The following is a 15,616-nucleotide window of genomic DNA, read 5'->3' on the forward strand; positions in this document are numbered from 1 at the left end:
TCACCTAGAGGTTCAGGGCAGACATGCAGAGGAGCCTGACCACCAGTGAAGACTGAGGCAAAGCTATTATTGAATACCTCAGCTTTTTCCATGTCTGAGGAAGCCAGTTCTCCGTCCTCATTTATCAGAGGGGGAGCCTATGATCTTCTTTGTCTGTCTCCTCCTGCCTACGCACCCCTAGAACCCCTTTTTATTTTTCTCATCCCTTGCCAAGTTCAGCTCCATCTTTGCCTTGGCTTTCCTGATGCTATTTCTGCACATGTTCAATGTCCCTATATTTTTCACAGGCTACACAACGCCACTTCCACTTCCTGTACATTTCCCTCTTTTCTCTCAGTTGCAAGTCCTTGCTCAGCCATGCTGATCACCTGCCTCCTCTGCTCGATTTCTTCTGCTGGATGATGGAGAGCTCTTGTGCTCGCATAAGGGTGTTCTTAAAGAGCTGCCAGCTCTGTTCTGTTCCTATGCCCTTAAGGACAGTTTCCCAGGAAATCCCATCCAGCAGTTCTTCCTTGAGCCAATGGAATTTTGCTCTCCTGAAGCACAGCGCCCTGACTGCTTTTTGCCAGGCCTGCATTCCTTGAGATCACAAAATGCACCAGGGCATGGTCACTACAGCCCAGGCTGCCCACGGTCTTAACATCTCTAATGCTCTCCTCCGTACTGGTGAGCACTAGGTCTTGTAAGGCTTAACCTTAGGTGAGTCCATCTAATACCAAGACCAGGAAGTTATACTCAACAGGCTCCAGAAATACAGATGAGAACATGTAGTAGTAGAAATGCTTCCCCACCCTATCAGGATGCATATAAAAATAAGCAAAGCTGCCGTGCAGTAGGGGATCTGGATGAAGAGAAAAGAACAAAGAGCAGATAATGACATGCTTTTTATTACACCCCTTCCTCTTGCTGCCTCCTCAAAACACTATAAAAGGAAAAATTGTCAATGGTGAAGCTGTAACTTTTCTGGTACATGTTATTGCTTTTTCAAGCAGTAGTAACAGACCTGATGAGTGGTAGCATGCCACAGATGTACATGTAATCAGAGGCTTCCCTTGCAAAGGCAGTACTGCTACAGCCATGGAGAGACTAAGAATGAAGCTGCAACCTGTATTCAGCACAAGTGTCAAAAAAGGTGAAGAGCTGCTGTCTTCACTCCTCACCAGGAATAGCCAAAATGTAACACTGATGAGGGGTCTGCAATAAACACTACTGTGCCCTCAAGTGCATTTATTATTTATTGGCACCAACAAGGGCAAAAAGTAACAAGATGTGAGAAACTGTAACAGACAGAGCCTCCCCAGTCTTGCAGAACAAGCTTTTTGGTTAGATGAAGAAAAAATCAGTGGCAGGGACAGCTACTGCTGGGCATGGGCAAAGAGGTGGAACGTGAGTTAACAGCTCTTAAATGAGCAGAAGAGAAGAAAACCATTTATATTTTTCCAGGACCACTCCTTGCTGGCAGAAGTGGTTCACAGGTGTTGGTTTATAAATAACTGAATAACCCCCTCCCTCCACCAGCACTTCTGAAATACTCTTTCCTGTAAGTGCTAATGAGCCCAATATTCTGCTTGGGCAGTCAGGTTTTGGCAGCTGCAGGCAGAATACAATTCTACTTTCCAGCTAGGAAAGACCGAACTTACTTAACTGTCCACATGTTTCAGAAGCGATGATTTACAACTTAAATTATTATTTATTATTTTTTGCCTTTACTATTAAGTACATTTCACTTGAAATTGGCTCTGGCCTGGCTTCTCAGGATGCTTTTCAACAGGTATTTGGAGGACCTCAGAGGCCAGGTAATTTCTGTGCAGTAGCTGAGAGGCACGTCAGGCTACTGACTGCAGCTCCAGTAGAAAGCTGAGATGCAGATGTCCTCTGCTCAGCTCTGCCACTGCCCTCTTTGCACATTCACAGTGGAAGGTCTCCAATACAAATGACAGAAATGTGGCCTTCTAAATCTGTAAATGGGATGTCAAACACATACTTTGTTATGAAGGAGGGCTCCTGGACCCATGACATTGGTACCAAGATGTTGCTGTGACAGCAATTGCTAAAAACAAAACCTAACTTAACAGTGGTATCCTAAAACAGTTCACTCGGCCGTTTGCACCTTTGACACATTATACAACTATTGCTGTAGAGCTGAACAAAAGTTGGCAGAGTGCCATCAGTAAAGCCACCATTCTGTCAGATCAAACTGCGACTCTTCATTCTCTTTTCACATCAAACGGAGAGCCAGCTTTGGAAAAGACAGGGGTTTTAGATCCACTCCTTTTGCCACAATGGTGAAGAGGCACACATGGTCAGAACTAAAACAGAAGAGGAGAGCAGCAGCACTTAGATCCTCCTGTGTCCTATCCCTGACCTTGCTGGAGTGGATGTCTGCGCAGCTCATGCTCACAAGACAGTAAAAGTTTTAGATAAATCTGTTGCTACAGACTATCAAATCTAGTGATTCTCAATATAGAACCGGACGACAGTTCAGGTGCAGTTCTTGGCAACCTTCACCATATTCCTCACAAATGACAAAAATCTTCACAGCAATACTCTCTGCTGTAGCCAGGATTTAATGAAAGGACATCACAGTAACTGCAAGACAGGAAATAATGCTTGTAGTTCTATAGATATCTACTCAACTTAATAACATTAACCTTTGGTAAGAAAGTTAAAAAGCCAAGCACAAATAACATTAAGAAAGGTTAGAAAAATCAATACCACACAGCAGGAAAGAAAACAATAGACTACATCTGATGACAGTATAGCTGCTGAGTGTGGATGTGGCACCCATTATTAAACTTTGGCTGTTCTGCCTCATTGTAGCAGTTACAGGTGGCTCACTGCTAAAGGAGGTGGAGAATGCCAGGTGCACCTAATTGGATTATTGCACCCCGTATTTCAGACAGATGCTGAAACCAGACAGCCTGTGAAATGTGAGTCTGAATATCTCAGTCCTTCTCCCACATGTTGCATCACAGCATGTTATGCATTTGAAGACAGCAGTGTGTAGATGTCCATTTCCACACACCCTTATTAATCTTTTGATCAGCTTAGTTATATAAGCTGTCTTTTAATTTGCTTAGTAAAGAATATAACAGATAAATGTAATTGGTGAACATGATTTCAGATATTTAAATAGACAAAACTACATAATTAACTGAAATTCATTTTTTTTCAGTTCTTGGACTCAAATTTGGCTGAATGCTTGGCATCAGTGCAAAGCTAATACAGTACAGTTGTATTGGCCCTCAGTTCTGAGGTGGCTGATGACTTAACTCACTCAGCTGCACATTAAGTACTGCTGCCATTCTGATTAACTCGGGAATTTGTTAATTATGATGAAGTGTATGCACTGGAAGCCAAATAATGGAGATCTGCACTCAAGTGAAAAATCTCATTATTGAAAAACAAATCTCCAGTTTTGACCATTACTAATTTCTAACTCTACACAACACTACTTGTTTTATTCAGCAAGTATTGCCCAGTGAAACAAAACCAGTAAACATATGTAAACATCTGCACACCCTCTGCAAATCAGAAGCTGCACGAACTTGTCAAATTTGACAAGGGTTAAAAATAGAGCTTTGTAATTGGAAGTTAGACTACAGCAGCTGCAGCCTTTTCTCCCTTCTGCTTTATCTATTTTGATATGGCCCTTTTCGAAGTAAATAAAATGTTTCCTGTTTTAGTTTTTAATGAGCAGCATGTGGCTTCTGGTGGAGGGCAGCTTTTTCATAGCATATATTTGTTGTAGAGATAGCAGAAAGTGTTCTTCTGTATTAATTAGCTTGCCTCCTTTCAAAGGAAAACAGATTACAAAATCATGGCAGTTGACTGACATTATCAAAATTTGAATAAATTTATCTGGTATTTTAATAATACTAAGGAAAGACAACATCCCTTCTTTGCAACCTCTAACAAAATGAAGTGCAAGAAAACCGAGGATGATAATGACAGAAATGAAACCCCTCAAAAAACCCTTCTTAAAGGAGAAAAAACAAACAAAAAGAAGATCAAAGAGCACAGCTTATGTTCCAAATAATTACCTGTACTGCAGCAAATTCAGATTTATTAAGCTTAATGAATAAAAGCAAACATTTTAAGAATTTACCCAAAGACCAAGAATTGCAATAAAATGTTTACAACCAGTTTACAAATGTTTACAAATGTTTACAGCCTTTATCAGAAGACCAACAACACCTTTTAACACTTTTGAATAATCAAGCAAAAGCTAAGGGTGTTATGTTAAAAATTGAAGTAGAAGGGCCTATCAGAAGATGCAGACTCATACATACAGCCCTGGCCCCTTTCCATATCCATTTCTGAAATATAAACAGTAAACCTCCTTTTGTACATCTCCGTGCAACCCACACGTGATTTCTCCAATCTGATGATTAAACCTGAGCACAGCACAGCGGTGACAGCCATCTGCTATCTTTGGATCATCTTCAAAGTTTCCCTTATGTGCTCTTCCTTGTCCGAAAAAGAAAGATTCAGAGGGAGAAGTTTTAATTGATGGTCAATCTGACTCTATGATCAGCGCTGTGAAAATCTTCCTTCAACTGCACTGATTACACCCTTAGGACCCTAACCTATTCATAGGATTGGTTTCATTCCTTCAAAAGTGAAGTGTAAACAGAAACTCTAAACAGAAGCTCTAACTGCATGCATTTATGTATGAAGACAGGAGGCAGCTCATGTAAGAGGAATCAGAGAGTTGGAACAGCACCAGTCTCAGACGGAATGGAAGAACACGCCATCAAATGCAGACAGCATAAACTACATCCAGTTCTATCAATGAGAACCTTTTTGCTGATTTGAATGCACTTTGAACCAAAACTTAGAACTCAATTTCTAAAGTGCTGTAGCTATGCCTAAGCACACACAAAAACTAACATTATCTTTGGTACTCTACGCAAATAGCAATGCAATTAAATGAAGCATTTGCATGCAATAAAGCAGAAAAGCTGCCTCAACCACAAAGCTGAAGAGTATGGGATGCAGCATTCCTTGAAATTCAACTATTTGAGCTATCTTTTATGAGATGGGATGGAGAAAGAGAGGCTGCCTGAATTCTTAATGCCGCAACACCAGATGCACAGTAAGGTTTTGTTTTATTCAATTAAAATTGCTCCAGGTTAATCCCTTGTGGGCTGACAGATATTCTAAAGAACTTGTGTTAATAAGTAAGCATTATGTTTCAATTGACATTGGATTCTGATTTCCAATCCTCACTATTCACCTCAAGGTAAGACAGAGACAACAGTAAGGCTTCTTGCTGAGGTGTGTTCAAGGATTTGGGCTGCCAAATTTTAGCCATACGGAACACAGTCTAGATATGATCCTTTGTCAGACAAGGGACCTGCTGCCCTATATAAAGCCAGAGAGGCTCATCTCTATCTTGTGCACTCAGACAGATTTTATGTACAAATTTTGCTCCTTAGCTACTATCTGTCAGTATTTCCCTAGTTTTCAGAGGTATATAGTTGATTTGAAAAGAATTCAGACTGAGAAGTGAACTGTATCTCAAGTATCAATTACTGCATGGAATGGATCAAGATCAGGCTCCAAATGTGCATAAAGCTCACAAAAATGATGCTTACTTACACAGCTCTGCCCACATGTACAAAAAGAATACAAAGGGATTCAAAGATTTTAAATCCCTAGAGACAGCAAGATAAAAAGATACATTTTGTCCTACATGTGTACAGAGCTCCAAAATTTGTGCTATCAGTACAACTCATCAGCACATTCTTCCTTTAGTATTGGTGTGTTAATGAAAACAGCAAGATTAGTCCTAAGACTGAAACCTTTGAGAAAGTCACTGATCACTTCAATTGCTTGTTAGTTTTCCTTTATGAACAGCCTTTATCTGTGTAATTTCTAGTTGAGCTGTGCATATGGTTAGATAGCACCAATTTTTAAATTTTTTTTATTGTTTTGTCTTACAGTTTCTAAAAACTCTCTCAGCCTCAATGTAAAAGCCATGTGTTACAAGCAGCAGAAAATACCTTTGCCTGTGCAAGATTATTCCTTTTTTAGAGTTTGTCACTGTTTCCGGATCATTACATACAGTTCAGAAGGAGAATGCTAGCTGCTATATATCCTTAGCTCAATTTTGCAGATCAACTTCTGTACTCAGCATTTCAAATGACATGCACAGTCCCTCCTTCTCTTCCTTCAGTTTTGCAAACTTCTTTCCTGCTATATTTCTCCTTCTCTATGAATGGCAAATTCCTACTTATTTAGCTACAACACTGAACTGATCATTGATGAGTCCAAGAATTATAAAGATGGAATAGATTATGCGAATGCCTAGTCTTCACATGGATGGGTAAAAACACATTTCCCTAAATAAAAAAAAAAATTAATTGAAGTCATCATATATTTCAACAAGGTATACTGCAATGCAGAGAATGACAGTTACAATAATAAGCAACTAAAAATCAAACATAGCTTTACAATTTTTTTCCAAAGACCACCAAAGCATCTGGGAAGAATGAGCTCAAGGAAATGACATGCTGACATTCTGATAGACAGAAGGACAAACTCAGAAGAAGAAAACCACTGCCCACTACAGCAGCCAGCAACTTCATTGCCAGCAACTGATGAGTACAAACACGTACAGCTCTACAGAAGTGCCACTAAGATCAGCTAAGATCAGTATCTCTGAAGAATTTATGGTATTTCTGGAACATTATGATATTACTTTGGTTTGACATGAATAAAAAAACATATAACCCAAATCACCCACACAACTTATTTGGAAATGCAATCCTAACAAGACCTCTGAAATACTATTTGAGAATAGAAACAATTTATGACAACTTTGTTTAATGATTTCATGACAAAGGCATATAGGAAGTTCCAAATCCTAAATTGCATACACAGTTTGAACTATTAACCTATAAAAATTTTTAACCTGATGAACCTATATCTACATTAATACACTGAGGGTCTTTCAATGAGCAAGCGAGGGGTGTTTGGCTGCCAATTGTATTTGGCACTGATGAGCTGACAGACAGGCAGCTAATTCCTTCTGAAGGCTCAGAAGTTATACCTTGCACGTACATAGCTGACAAGCCTGTGCTTATGGTAAGAGCTATCATGCAGGTGACAGCCAGTCACAGAACTGTGATGGAAAAGACCTAGATATTAGTCATGCACCGAGAATTTTCTGCTGTCTTTCCCTGCCATATGATAACACAGAACAGGTTTTGAGGGAAACTGCATACAATGGAAACTCTCAGAATGCTGGTTTCTCTTTGAACGCTGCAGATAAGTAGCGGGATGTGATATGAGGTTCCTTAGCAAGTGAGAGGACAGTACAATGAAGAATAACTGCTGTTATGAGAGCTGCAGCCCATGCACAGCTCAACTGGAGATATAGAGTGCAGCAGGAACATTTCCCCACTGCAGGCCTCAGTACACTTAGAGGTGGAAAATCATTCAAAAGATGGTGCGTGCATCCAGGTCCTACCATACCAGATCAGCCTGCTAGTCTTACTCACTAGAGCAAAGTTAAGGGGACCAGGATATCTGGATGGTGTGCTAGGCGATACGGTTTAGTAGCTCAGTGGTAGTAATGGTGATAGCAGGACAGTTGGACTAGATGATCTTGTGGGTCCTTTCCAACCTTGTGTTTCAATGATTCTATGAAAGGAAATTTTCAGCATCTCAAAACAAAGGCGAACAACTGGAGATGTGGTCCAAATGGCAATGATCACTCTCATCGTGTCAGAAGCTCAACAGAGGTAGGCACAGCACTTCTTACATTGATGTCAGACATGTCTTCAGCAGAACATTTAACACCAAAATCACTTAAAACTTAACTGCTGCTCTACAGCAAGACAGGACTGCTTTATATCCACCTGCACAATTTTACAGCTCCTCCCAAAGCCTTGAAACCTCTCACAAAAGAGTCAAGTTCTAAAATGAAACATGCTTTCTTACAAGCCCGTTTAGTGTAAGAAAAACGCTAGGAGTGAAACTTCTTAATATTCTAATTCCCATCTTATATATAAAATTCAGTTTTAGAAAAAATACTAAAGTTTAGAGATAAAGGATAAATTAAAGTAGTCAAAGAAAAACAATACTTTTATGTGTTTAAGTGATATAACTGAGGGAAATCAACTTTGAAAATTATTACAAGTTTTGGCCTCAGAAAGTCACAGAGAATGACATCATAACCTGCATTTAAACAAGGCAGCATATTAGCTAGAGATTTATCAGCACTGCCATACAAATACAATGCATAAATCTAATTATAAATTGATAATTATAGAGCAGAAAGTGTTCATACCATGTCTATTAAGCATTTTCATAACCATTGAACCTTGAAATGTAATAGAAAAAATAAAGAGAAAATGCTACAGGTACAGAACTGCCTGTAAATATCAGTGGTTCTGTGGGGTTTAAAGAAGAAAGACAAAAGGAAAGAGTGTTGTTGTAAATATATCCACAGCTTTTAATTACAGATATGAAGTAGAGCCTACTAAATCTATAGAAGCCTTCTAAAGCACATGCAGTTTGCTCAGTAGAAAAGCTGAACTGGATTCTCACTAAAATGCCCAATCTGGATTTTAGAAGGCAATGCATTCAACCTTCTGTTTCCAATCATCAGGACAGATTAACCACAATTTTAGTTAATGTCTTTGACCTAAAAACCTTTCAAAACTGAGTCTTCTTTGAGACATAACAATACAAATGGCTGCTTGATCACAAAGTGATGCTTTAAAAGGTTTCAATAATAGAAACATCCAGCTAAAGCAAGAAGCAGATGAGTGTGTAGCAACAGAACCATCACCACAAGTTCTCTATAGTGCAGTGTCATTTCCATCTCTTCACTTACTATGGCATGCCATGCCTAACAGAGATGAAAAAATGAATCCATTCTATAGACGTTATTTAGATAAAGTTCCCTGACACAATGGTGATTATCCTTCTTAAAGGAAAATGGAAACACTTGTCATCTAATCCTTGATGAGCCAAGCACATCAGAGGAATTGGCTTAAAGATTTCCCTTCCTTTGTCTCTGGGAATATGTAAGCCATGTTTTTTGTGATGGCATAGATCTGCTATCACTTTCATCACTTAAATGAGGCAGAATACTTTCTGAGTCTTTAGCAATATCTTGGTATGAAGCTGGTGTGAGGGGGAGTCAGAACTGTGATTATTTCACAATGATGATATGACTGCTTAAAGGATCTACATCTGCTTTACAGAATCCTAGTTAGTTTCATGCACACAGAGTTTAACATTCCCCCTTCCCACTCAGCACTACACAAGTCTATTTGACACAATTGCTCATAAGTGAATATAACTTAATAAACAACATCCATAAACCTTACTACAAAAAAGTAACATCTCTTAACTGTTGGTTTGCTGCCCTCAGATAGATAAAATAAGTTATGACGCTTTAATTTCTGTCAAAAAGTCACTGGCACTCTATCGCATGTGTAAAACCTAACAGAACAATACAGCACATTTATTAAAAATACAAAAGGAAATGTACCTTCAGCTTCACAAGCACAAAGAAAAGAAAATTTACCTTATCTCCTCATGTAAATTAAACCACTGCAACTGAAATACCAAATGAAGCTTCAGCACCACTTGCCCTTTACCTGGCAGCTGGACAAATCAGCAAGCAAGTCAGAAAGACTAGACAGAACAGTGGGCACAACTTTTTACTGAGTATCACACTGAAAGGCACAGGGGATTGCAAAGGATCTTGGCAATTTCTGCTTCCTTTACTTTCACTCCATTCACATTCTACTCAAACTGCTATGTGTTAGAGCTTCGCTCTCTCTATAGGCTCATTTTTGTTGACCATCGTGAATTAACTATACACATGGAAAAGAGCATTCCACCCTTCACCGGGCACCCCATTCCCTTTTATTTTGTGTAACAGTTAGGCTACATTAGTATATACGGAAAATAAATGCAACAGAACAAAACATTCAGCATATGAATTCATTCAGTATGAATGCTGATGAAGCTCAAGTTGTCGTGACAGTGCACATCACTGATAACCATGGCCTGGCAGTAGCTCAAGACAGTTGCATGTGACAGGAAGCTCAGGAGCAGGCAGGTCAGCCTTCTGCCTGCTGGAACAGGAGAGGTAGCTCAGCAGTGAGTGGGAGCAGGAGCACTAGCAAATGCCAGCAGAATATTCATATTATTTCAGGAAAACCTAACTACCTGAAGACATTTATCTAGGTGCACACTTCAAGGGAAAAATAAATCTGTTGTGTGAAAGTAATATGCTATCTTTATTGCTCTGTATCTCCACACAAAGGAATTAACATATTTTTCAAGAACTTTTACCATTGTTTCTTGTTGCTATAATCTGCAGTAATACACCTTCTACTTCTCGAGCTGGTGCTATGAAACTACATCTAACACAGTAGTTAGGCAGTAATGCAGCTCCTGTTTTCACTTTAAGCATCACTACAGTGAGAAGCAGAGCCCATCTGCCTCTGTAAGTCTGCAAGTTACTTCACATCCAAAGACCCAAAGACACCAAAGGGAGCTAAAAACACCTAATAACCAATGGGAGCATTAGGGAGTTGGATCCTGCAACACTCTAACACACACAAACACATCCAAGGGATAGTGCTTTACCTTAACCTTGTAGTAAGCCTTGACTTCAGGCAGGATGGAGTCGAAGTCACCACTGATGTAATCAGGCAAGAAGCTGAAAGAAAAGAAATGAGCAATGAAATGAAAAACTTAATTTTATTTTTTCAAGAGTTTCAAGGAGTAGAAGCATTGATCTCTCAAGGGAATAGGAGACAGTTACAAGAAAATTAAAATAGCAGCTGACACAAAATAATGTCACAGACAAACAAACTGTGTCCCTTTTCTGCTAAAGGAGCTGCGCACTGGCAAGGTGTTTACACATCTCCCGAAGTACCTGCTTGTTCTCTCAAATATCTTTGTAGTGTATCATACCAGAAAACTACCTGAACAATCACAGAATCGTAGAATCATTACAGCTAAAAAAGACTTCTAAGATAATCATGTCCAACTGTACACCTATCAGTAACATTGCCCACTAAATCATAGTAATAACATTGCCCACTCAGTCCCTAAGTGCCACATAGAATCATGATGGTGACTCTACCACTTTCCTGGGCAGCCTGTTCCAGCACCTGAAACAAGTTTATCTTTGTGCTGCACGTCAAGTCTTTGCAGATAAAACATGTCAGGAGATGGTGATGATAGATCTTGAACAGCTGATATCTCACAAATGAGGTACTTTTTCCCTTTTCCCTCTCCTTCCTCCTATTTACGTATTTATTACAAATCACTGAGCAAGGTAAATTCAGTGCAGCATCTTGGAATTTGGACAGCAATTACAGATACTGCAGTCTGAAGTCAGGGGCAAAGAATAATAATGGTTCAAATGAGACTGAGGAGCCATGACAGAAGTCATCTGAGACAGGAGTTTTCTGTAACAAAATAAAGATCTTCAGCAAAGGTCCCAAATTGGTTTCTTTCACTTTCAAAACACAGAATCATACAATCATAGAAACATGAAGGTTTGAAAAGATCACTAAGATCAACCCACCACTACTATGCTCACTAAACCACGCCTTTCAGTGCAAACATCTACCTTTTTCTTGAAAACCTCCAGCAGTGGTGATACTATCCATCTCCCTGGGAATCCTGTTCCAATACTCCACCACTTTTTTGGAGAATAAATTTTTCCTAAAGTCCAACCTGAACATCACTTCACGGCATTAAGCCACTACCTCTTGTCCTATCACTAGCTACCTGTAAGAAGAGGCTGACCTCCAGCTCACTACAACCTCTTTCCAGGTAGTTGCAGAGAGGGACATGAGCTCTCTCCCGATTCTTCTCCAGACCAAACAATCTCAATTTCCTCAGCCACTCCTCATAAGACATGCTCCACACCCTTCACCAGTTTTGTTGCTCTTCTTTGGACACAGTTCATGGCCTCATGGACTTTCTTGTAGTGAGCAGACCAAAACTGAACACAGTTTTCAAGGTGCAGCCTCCACAGTTCTGAGTGCAGAGGGACAATCACCTTCCTAATCCTGCTGACTACACTATTTCTGACAAAGGCCAGGACTCTCTCTCCAAGAGCTTGTGTTCATGGTTTTTAAGCATATCACTCTGTGATAAAAGTCCCTTGGCACGAGGCTTATGCTGAAACGGCGGTTTTGCTGGCTTCTAAAGCTGCTGCTGATCCCATGATAGTTTTTATTGACATGATAAGGTTTAAGAGCTTTTGTGGACTGTCAAAGTACTGTAAATAATCTTCTCAGTTTAGCATGCAAGGATCATAGAATCATAGAAGCATACAATTGCAAGGCCTCAAAGGACCTCAGAAAAAAGGACCTCAAAGATCATCCAGTTTCAATCCCTCTGCTGTGTGCAGGTCACCAACCAGCAGACCAGGCTGCCCAGAGCCACATCCAGCCTGGCCTTGAATGCCTCGAGGGATGGGGCATCCACAGCCTCCTTTGGGCAACCTGTTCCACTGCATTACCACCCTCGGGGTGAAAAACTTCCTCCTAATATCCAGCCTAAACCTCCCCTGTCTCAGTTTAAAACCATTCCCCTTGTCCTGTCACCTTCCACCCTCACAAACAGCCGTTCCCCCTTCAGTTTATACGCTCCCTTCAAGTACTGGAAGGCCACAATGAGGTCTCCCCCAAGCCTTCTCTTCTCCAAACTAAACAAGCCCAGTTCCCTCAATCTTTGTTCATAGGAGAGGTGCTCCAGTCTCTAATCATCAAATGATGTGCAACCTTTTTCTAGCTAAACCGAGTTTTTGAAGTTTGCTAATCTTGTGTCATGTAGAAATGTATTCAATACAGTTCTTATTCTCCTAGTGATTCGCTTCACAAAAAATCTGATGAATAGTAGGATCAGTCTGTTTTGCCACTGTGATATGCTCCAATTCACTAACCATGATGCTCATCTTCTCTCATTCTCCTGTGCTGAAGAGAATACAACATTGCTAACACTTTTTCTCTGAGAGAAAAAGTTCTTCCTTATGTCCAACCTAACCTTCTCTGGTACAACTTGTATCCATTTCTTCAGGTCCTGCTCGTTGCCTGGGAGAAGAGGCCAAACCTCTCCTCATCACAGCCTCCCTTCAGGAGGTTGCAGAGTGCAGTGAGGTCTCCCCTGAGCCTCCTCTTCTCCACACTGAACAATCCCAGCTCCCTCAGTCGCTCCTCATAAGATTTGTGCTCCAGACCCCTCACCAGTTTCATGTTTTTCTCTGGACGTGTTCCAGGGTCTCAAAGTCTTTCTTGTAGTGAGGGGCAAACATCAGCTCCCCCAGATAACAAATAAAGAGGGGAAATACCTCAGGTATATATTGAAAAAGAAAGCAACAGCAAATCATACTAAAGTATCTTTGAAGATACTTCGCAATAGTTTTCACTTCTTTGCTTTTGGCAGAGTTTTGTATTTACTCCAGAATACAGAATAGTCCAGGAGAACAGGCCCTGGAGAATCACACTGTCAAACTTGCTACAGGTGAGTGGAAGAAATGACATCAGAGAAAAGAAATCAGAAGGGCCTCTCCATAAAGTCTGTAACATCATCCCTCGCTGAAAGTATGAATTAAAAGCAGGTATTTTATTAGTCTTTTCCTCTGAACTCTCTTTCATGAAGAATTCTGCATCATAACTGTATATGAGATGATCATTTCTGTCAGTGACATATATAGCACACATCCTTTAGTAGAGGAAGTTATCTTTTTGCCCAAGATGGAAAAAGATATCTATAATTCCTTTTCAAAATTCCTCTTAAATTTTAATATCTGAATAGTCTAGTTGATGCATTCTAAGGCATTTTAGAACCGTATGTTAACAGTCTCATTTAGCTACTAAGTAGCACTCTGCGTATTAGGCTATGATCAGCTTCCCTGACTTGATTCTCTACTGCTTTATGCTGACATTTATCAGGAACAAGCCAACTCCATAATCCTGCTGGGGCTGAACATGTGACATTCACTCTAGATCAGCACAATCTGGGCCTTTCCTAAAGCTGTTAAGGAGCAGAACACCAGGTGCTAAGAACAGAAAAACTTCAGAGGTTTGATTCCCTTAGCTTATTGGCTTTTTCCTTTGTATTTAATTATTGTTATATTTATAATTGTTATTTTTTTGCTGTTGTTCCAGGTCATTACAGACATACATCAGCCATCTGATAAGTCTGGAGTTTTGAGTGCCAGAATTGCTGAAGGCACTTCTATAGCAGATTTATAAGAAAAGCAAAGAAAAATAAGTAAGCAAATTTCCTATATCAATCTTTCAAAGGTTCAACTAGGTTACCAAAAACCCTAGCACCATCTATTTCTCATAAGTCTTGAGACCAACCCAAATGGGGCATTTATGCAAACTATATAACAGCTCAGTGTTGACTGAACAGAACACGTTGGTGTACTGATGGACAGTCAGCTGGATATGAGCCGGCAGCGTGCCCAGGTGGCCAAGAAGTCTGATGGCATCCTGGCTTGGATCAGAATCTGTGAGATGAGCAGGACTAGGGAAGTAATCCCGCCTCTGTACTCAGCACTCGTGAGGCCTCATCTCGAATACTGTGTTCAGTTTTGGGCACCTCTTTACAGAAAGGACATGGAGGTGCTGGAGCAGGTCCAGAGAAGAGCAACAAGGTTTGTGAAGGGCTTGGGGAACAAGTCCTATGAGGAGAGACTGAAGGAACTGAGGCTGTCTAGTCTGAGGAAAAGGAGGCTGAAGGGAGACTGTACTGCTCTCTTTCAATACAGTTAGAGCAGGGTTGGACTCTTCTCACTGCTGACAGGTGAAAGGACGAAAGGAAATGGCCTTAAGTTGCGCCAGGGTAAGTTCAAGATGGATATTAGGAAACACTTCTTTACTTTAACAACCCAAGAAAGGGCTGTTAAGCACTGGAATAGACTCCCCAGGGAGTAGTTGAGTCAGTATCCCTGGAAAAAAAAAAAAAAAAAAAAAAAGATGAAAATATCAGTAGAGTCTGTGCACCCAGTTCTGTAGTACTGGACAGGGAATTTAAAGGAAAATACTTCAGAGAAGTAAATGAATATTCTTTCCAGCAGAATGATTTCTTTGAGGACGGAAATTAAAATTATGCAAGTCTTTATTTTTCTACTCTATTTCATAGCAGGTTTTTTATTTCATAGGAGGTACTATATATATGCAGTATCGATGCAGTATATATATGCACTATCCCAGGCAATTAACATGAAAAGAAAAAAGACTGATAAAAAGAATAGTCCAAGGTCCAAGTATGTAAGACTGAAAGAACTATTCAACTAAGGTATAACAATCAAGTTTTCCCTGAATTATATGCAATAAGAATATAAAGGTTTGCAGAAGAGATGAATGGGTTACAAAAGAAGTTAAAGTTCTAACATTGCCTCATCACTCCCTTTGTGTCTCTTCAAAAAGAATCACCAGTATCAGAGAACTACTTGCTGCAAGTCAGATTTCTGTCTGTACTCTAGATTTAAGGTATGCATACATGGCTCTGCAAGCAATCAGTAGAAGAGACATAGGCAATACACACAACAGTTAGTAATGCTTGACAGACTTCAGTCCGAGTATCAGCAATCCGCACATCAAACTTTTCACAG

The 15,616-nt window shown here is 40.0% G+C and overlaps 1 protein-coding gene and 1 long non-coding RNA gene across 3 annotated transcripts in view; one reads left to right on the forward strand and one right to left on the reverse strand.

The window, feature by feature from the left end:
- LOC128087815 (uncharacterized) overlaps positions 1–15,616 on the forward strand; it is a 150,925-nt gene that overhangs the window by 125,474 nt on the left and 9,835 nt on the right. The window lies entirely within an intron of this gene.
- Positions 1–15,616, reverse strand: part of TPK1 (thiamin pyrophosphokinase 1) — a 200,321-nt gene that overhangs the window by 113,734 nt on the left and 70,971 nt on the right. Inside the window, 1 exon segment of the mRNA XM_052697696.1 lies at positions 10,621–10,693. Within this exon segment, the coding sequence (XP_052553656.1) occupies positions 10,621–10,693 (73 nt within the window).

This window comes from Tympanuchus pallidicinctus, unplaced genomic scaffold, assembly GCF_026119805.1.
Source record: "Tympanuchus pallidicinctus isolate F22 unplaced genomic scaffold, pur_lepc_1.0 scaffold31, whole genome shotgun sequence".
NCBI classification, from domain to species: Eukaryota; Metazoa; Chordata; class Aves; order Galliformes; family Phasianidae; genus Tympanuchus; species Tympanuchus pallidicinctus.